General features: G+C 41.8%; 1 protein-coding gene across 1 annotated transcript in view; it reads right to left on the bottom strand.

The window, feature by feature from the left end:
* HPGD (15-hydroxyprostaglandin dehydrogenase) overlaps positions 1–4,551 on the bottom strand; it is a 29,016-nt gene extending 24,465 nt beyond the window's left edge. The window contains exons 1-3 of the mRNA XM_004766088.2: positions 4,179–4,551; positions 3,759–3,882; positions 70–176 (exon numbers count right to left, since the gene is read on the bottom strand). Coding sequence (XP_004766145.1) covers positions 70–176; positions 3,759–3,882; positions 4,179–4,271 — 324 coding nt within the window. The 5' untranslated portion in view covers positions 4,272–4,551. The remainder of the gene's footprint in view (positions 1–69; positions 177–3,758; positions 3,883–4,178) is intronic.
* Between the last annotated feature and the right edge of the window lie 2,143 nt (positions 4,552–6,694).

Below are 6,694 nucleotides of genomic sequence, written 5' to 3' on the forward strand. Positions count from 1 at the left end.
CCTTTTCTTCTTTAGAAGCATTGTTTTATTATACAAATTTAGACAATAAACATGGCGAAGATAGCTTACCAAATTAATCTGCACAGTTTTTTCCCAGTTTTTCTCATTATTCACACCAGCATTATTGACCAAAATGTCCAATCTCCCAAAGTGGTCTACAACTTTTCTAAAGGTATCTAAGAAAAAAAAAAAAAGAAGACATTACAGATATAGTCTTGTGTTCCATATGTACATTTCAATCCCACCCTGTGTCTTGAAATTAATTTTCATTTATCTACTTTTGTAATAAAAAATATGCTCTTAGACTGAGACTTAATGCCTTGCTTCCCAAAGCATGGTTTGTGAGCCAACAGTATTCACAGCATTACCTAGACACCTGTTAGAAATGCATCATCTGGAGTGCCTGGGTGGCTTGGGTGGTTGAAAATCTGACCTGGGATCAGGTCAAGTGAGGTTGAGCTCCGCTGGGGGCTCTGTGCTCGTTGGAACGCTGTTTGAAGATTCTTTCCCTCCCCCCTACACTGACTCGTGTGCACTCACAGACTCTAAAATTCTTTCCTGAAGAAATTTCCGAAGTTCTGTGGCTTAGACTATGACAAAAAAATCCTTTTTTAAATATGTGTTATATTAAACACAAGTCGTCTCATGTATTCAGATCCCTTATGATCATTTCAGAGAATCTGATATCCCAACTAGTAAAAGTGTACTTTTCATCCAGTTGATTTGGATACTGTAACTTCAATATTGACTATTCATTCTTTTCTCTTTCTCACTATTATTGCTACTTTGTATTACTCATTTGTGTAAAAACTCCACTGGACCTGACAAAGTCTTCATAGATCCTCAGGCCAGAAGTTCATCCATTACGTTGTCCAAAATCCACATACCCAGTCCAGTCCTTGTAAATCTTCCTCAGCCATTCATACTTGGCTTTACCACTTTTGTATCAGGAAACACATTATTTCTCAAAGCAGCATTTGACAAGAGTTCTATAGATTTAAATTCTTTTGTTGGGCCTTTTACAATTGGTTCTAGCTCTACTACCTGAGACTTTAGATAACAATCATGGCTGTTCTTCCAAATACCAGAAAAGTATTCTCTGGTCTTAGGGCCCATCTATGAGTTCCTTGAAAACAGCAAATCCACACAAACTTTATTTTGATTGAACAAAATCTAGAATGATTAACAACTACCACGCATACTGAAGAGGGCATGGATTCATCAGTTCCCAAATGGATAAATTACTAGGCAAGTTAATTGCCAAAAATATTACAAAGGCCATTATATATAGTATTGTACCATACTGGAATAGAAAACAACAAAATAAAAACTGTTTACTTTTTCATGGAATTTTTAAACTGCTTGAAATCTCAAATTGATTCCAGAAAGGCCCTCTAGCAGAAAGCATCTAAGGAACACCTTTTTTTTTTTTTTTTTTTTTTTTTTTTTTGGCATTCCACCTGAAGTATGTTCTACTCTTCAAAAATCACATCCATCTTATAGGAAATTGGGTTGTTAAGTTCATAAGTCTAATTGCTTCTTTAATTTTCTTTTTCATTCTGGTCTCTATTGCATTCCTTATACTCTGCCCTTATCAATATCTAATTCATCATCTTCTCTCTGGCATACCACAGAATTTTAGGCTCAGACAGTTTACAATTCAGCTCTTGTTGACATTTAGAAGCTTGGGAGACTCTATAATTTACTTACACTCTCGACATTGTATTATTTTCTTTTCTTTTCTTTTTTTTATTTAAGATTTTATTTATTTATTTGCCAGAGAGAGAGGAGCAAGAGTAAGCACAGGCAGACAGAGTGGCAGGCAGAGGCAGAGGGAGAAGCAGGCTCCCTGCCAAGCAAGGAGCCCAATGTGGGACTCGATCCCAGGATGCTGGGATCATGACCTGAGCTGAAGGCAGCTGCTTAACCAACTGAGCCACCCAGGCGTCCCAACGACATTGTATTATTTTCATTTGTAATATGAACTATATCCAGATCATCTCCAAGAAACTTTCACTTCTGTATTTATGTGATTTCAAAGAAGTCTCCCTTGGCCACAGCCTAAACAGTTTCAAAAGCTATAGATAGCATTAAATCCTAAAATTGTTGGATTCAAGGCCATGTCTTCCTTAAATGCAAATAAATGCTGATGTTCAGACAACATGTGGATTTCTCATGACCAACATGCCTTCTCCTGGTCACTCATGATGTGTCTGAGTTTCCTCCTCCACAATCACTTACCTTAAGGAATGTGTTTACAGCCAGGATACTAATTTTAAATACTGGGAAGCAAAACAATTAGGGTTAAATGTCACATGTGAAACTACATAAATTCAGGCAGAAATAGCTTTCAGATGAGCTATACTGTTTTCTACTTCATCAGCATGGATGTTGGAATTTGGCGTGACTTTATCCTTGATCCAAAATATCATGCACAATCAACAAAACTTTATCCTCTGGCAAATTATATTCCACTAGCACTGTGGTTCAAGATCTCTTCTAGTTGTGCTTGTAATTCACGTTATAGGTCTTTATTAGTGTTTTCAGATCTAATTACATAATATCCTTTAAAGCAATTATCTTTAGCTAGAGGGGAACATTCCCTTCTAAGGTACCTCTTCATTTTCATCCTCATACAGAATATCCCAACGTGTCAAAGAAATTCACATTTCAGTGTTTATTTAAGGATGGGGTGCTAGAATGACTTTTATGGAAGATTTTTGGCCCCTTGATTAATGAAGTGCCTAACAATTTAATATTTCTTTTTTTTTTCAAAGATTTTATTTATTTATTTGACAGACAGAGATCACAAATAGACAGAGAGGCAGGCAGAGAGAGAGAGAGAGAGAGGAGGAAGGGAAGCAGGCTCCCCGCTAAGCAGAGAGCCCGATGGTGGGGCTCGATCCCAGAACCCTGGGATCATGACCTGAGCCAAAGGCAGAGACTTTAACTCACTGAGCCACCCAGGTGCCCCCAATTTAGTCTTTCAAATAAACTTTGTGAAATACATATATATTACTTTTCTACTTATTTTTCCAGAAATTTTTTTTTCATACAAATCTATCAGGGCTCCATTTGACCAAATCTCTTTATCGTGCACACCAATATTGTCCTTGATATCTCACAAGCAGATGGTTCTATTTTAAAGGAGGAGACCAGAAACAGGAAAGCATTGAGGAAAGTCTGATAGAAACTTTTCTTCTGCAATTCTAACACTGCAGTACGGCTATTATTATTCTTAAAGTACCATATCAGAGAGAACATTTGGTTGGAAATATCTAGCACGTCTGTGATTATGGTCCTTGAACTTGCATTCTAGTATGTTTAAAAGGAAACATTGCCACATTTGGTTGTCATTGAACTTTGCATCTTCCAGCTTTCTGGGAGTTGTTTGCCACAGTTCCTTAGCCTATTTCAACTTTCCAAGTTCCATCTGCAAGTTCAATCTTTCAGTAATCACTGCAGCAGCACGGCCTTTGACTATATAAAGGAATTTTGATTACATCATGTGCTGCCAAATGACTAAAATAAAAGATTTCTCAAGCAGTCTTGGTTTTCCCCCCTTAGTTTTTAATGGCTATCGGGATGTCAGTAGGAAACCTAACAGTCCAGGCTATCTATTGGAGTTCAGAAGTGGCTGCTCTCCAGGAGGCAGCCGATCTGCCTGCACCGAGGCTGGCTCTCTGGCCAGGGCTGCCTTCAGGTCGTTGCTTGTTCAAGGCGTGTTCGGTGTTGATGGATTGATTCCCCTCTCTTACCTCTCAGTTGTTCCTGGTCAGCCACATCGCACTGAATGAAGAGAGTCTTCTGAGGTTCAAACTGCTCATCCAAGGCAGCTTTACATTTTACACCTGCTTCAAGGTTCCAATCGACCAGCGCTACCTATGGACGAGAGGAGAGGGAGGCATCGAGGTCATCGCAGCTAGTGAAACAGAAGAACAGTAAATAAACACCAGACGCTCCCCCTCTTGGACCTCAGATTATGCAGTTAAAGTTCGGGGTCTCTCCCTAGGCACTTTGGAGGTCTGCTCGAGACCGTCAGCCTTGGCAGCTTTTGAAAGCGGCACGTTGGGCAGCCCGGGGCGCGGCCCCCTGTCTCCTGCGGGAGTCCTTTGGTTGGTGCTGGAGTCTCGGGGTGGGAGGACAAGTTTCCGCGGCCGGGCGCCACGCTTGCTTACCTTAGCGCCCTTGTGCAGGAGCGCCTCCGCAAAGGCTCTGCCGATGCCCTGCGCCGCGCCGGTCACCAGCGCCACTTTGCCGTTCACGTGCATGGTGCGGCCGGGGCTCCGGGGCGGTGGGCAAACTCCCCGTCTCCGCGCGGCTGCAGCTTTTATGGTCCCCTGCGCGCGCGCGTGCAGCCCTGCCGGGCGCTCTCCTGCGAGTGGGCGGGGATGAAACTGTCAAGCCCGCGCCGGGGAACCCAGGGCTGTGTCACCTGGCCCTGAGCGCTCCCAGAAGCCAAGCTTGGCGATCTTTGCCTTCCTGACTGGCAGCTCGGGTCAGAGCCTCCCCTTGGCCTCTGGCTGAGTGGCTGGCAGGACGCTGACAGGAAAAACAGAAAGGTTATTTCTTAAAAAAAAAAAAAAAAAAAAAAAAGCAAACAAAACAAAACAAAAACCTTCAGTGCGCAAAGACCACCCTGAGAAGAGGAGGGAGAGGAGGGAGAGGAGGGGCTCGGGAGCTTGGTTTCCTCCTACCCTAACGTCTTCCCCTCTCTCACGCCCCCTTCCTTAAAATAAACAATAAAATAAAATAAAATAAAATAAAATAAAATAAAATAAAAAAAAAAAACAAGCAAACAGAGCAAAATCTTAGGGGTGTTGCTTTTTGTCTCAATCTAAGTTTATGTCTGAACTCCCAGGTCTTGGAGACTGGAGTGTCAATTGTGTGTCATCTTGAGAGGGCTCCCCAAGGGCGGTAATCATTTACTTGCACAGGACTTCCAGAGTCGCTGTTAGCCTGGTAAACTGTTGGCTCAATGGAATGCTTATTGAATCTTACTAGCTTTGAAGGCTCAGAGTCGCCAGAATGGAAAGAGGTTCTCAGTCCTCCAGGAACTTGAGTACAAGCTGTGTATCCAAGATGGGCTGTTCTTCTGACCTAACCACTCCTTTTCTTGTTATCACCTGCAGGCTTCAATTTTAATTCCATAAGCTTAATACCTGGTTGGCATGTATTATGAACAAAGAAACCTAAGCATTCGGGGACATGAAAGTCAGGCAAAAGGCTTAACTAACAGCAGAATGAAGCCTTTGTGTAAGTCTTTGCTGTTTACTGCAGATATGGTTGAAGGTGACTGGGTCAGCCGTGAAGGCATTGCGGAGGACTGTGTGATATACGTGTTGTCAGTAAGCTGCGGAAGAAAGACTTCCAAGTTGATCTGAAACTGGGTCTTCAAAAAATGTTGAGAAGTTAAGACAGGAAAAGAGATTTACATTCTATCATGATACTGCAAAGTCACAATGTGAAGAGCGCATTGAAGGATCATATTGAAAGGGAACAGCAGAGGACAAAAAAAAAAAAAAGGAAACAAGCAAAAACCCAATACCTCTAGTGGCATGCACAGAACAGAGAAGAAAAGGGACGAGCTCCTCAGCAGAAAGAAACGAATCACAGAAGAAACCACTAGAAGAGCATTGGACCATGCTGAGGGAGCAACCTGTTGCAGTACATATGGGGAAAAATAGCTTCAAGAAGAAAGGAGTGGTTAATTATTCAGACTAAGGAGCAAAAGCGAAAAACAGATGGAGGAGTGCTTTGAATTTTTCAAGAAAAGAATCAGTGTGAATAAATTTACAAAGCACAGAAACCAAATGGCTGAAATTTAAAGAGAAAATGGCTGGAGAGAAGATGGGTATCGCAGGAGTTCCAGACATTAAGTGGAAAGAAATAGATTGGATGGTAGTTGGAAAGATGAGAGAAGGCAGAAGGACTGATTCAGCTTAAAAGGCAAGCAGTCTGTGAGGGGCGGAGGAACCCGAAGCCACGCAGGTGCAGGAGAGCGCAGGCTTCAGACTCACACAGGGTGGATTTGGCTCTTACCTCTGCTTCTGACCAGCAGTGTGACCTTGGGCAAGTGTCTTCAACTCTCTGTGCCTCAGACTCCTTCGTAGTAGAGTAGCAGTTTCTGTAAGGATTTGGTGAAAATTAAGTTAGGTAATACCTATAAAGCACTCTTCCAGTTTCTGGCACAAAGTCATGCAATAAATACCTGTTCTAAATAATTATTTCTGGATCAATCGTAAATAATACATGTGAGATAGAAAAGGAAACATGAGAATGAGTTTGTTGGTTTGGTTGGGGTATTTATTTATTTATTTATTTATTTATGTATTTATAGTACATGGGAAGAATTGGGATCTAGGGCAGCGAGAACCTTTCAGTCCCTTTTCTCTCAGCTTCCATTGTCACCATCTTTGTTCAGACCCTTAACTTTCTCCTGTGGTAGCCATAGCAGTTAACATCCTGAATTACTTTGCCCACAAATTTCCTAAATCCAATTCAGCTTCCACACTGCTCCCAGGAAACATTGTAATTGATTGATCTAGTCACGTCTAGACATTCTCATTTTCAAAATCTGTGAAATATCCAAACTCTAGGGCACTGCATAGGAGGGGGAACAGCCTAGCCTTCTGTGCCCTGTGTCCTTCCTACAGCCCCTCTTTAGAGTCTAGGAAGCAAAATCAGTTAAAAC

This window comes from Mustela putorius, unplaced genomic scaffold (assembly GCF_011764305.1).
Source record: "Mustela putorius furo isolate JIRA1106 unplaced genomic scaffold, ASM1176430v1.1 tig00000682_pilon_pilon_pilon, whole genome shotgun sequence".
NCBI lineage: Eukaryota > Metazoa > Chordata > Mammalia > Carnivora > Mustelidae > Mustela > Mustela putorius.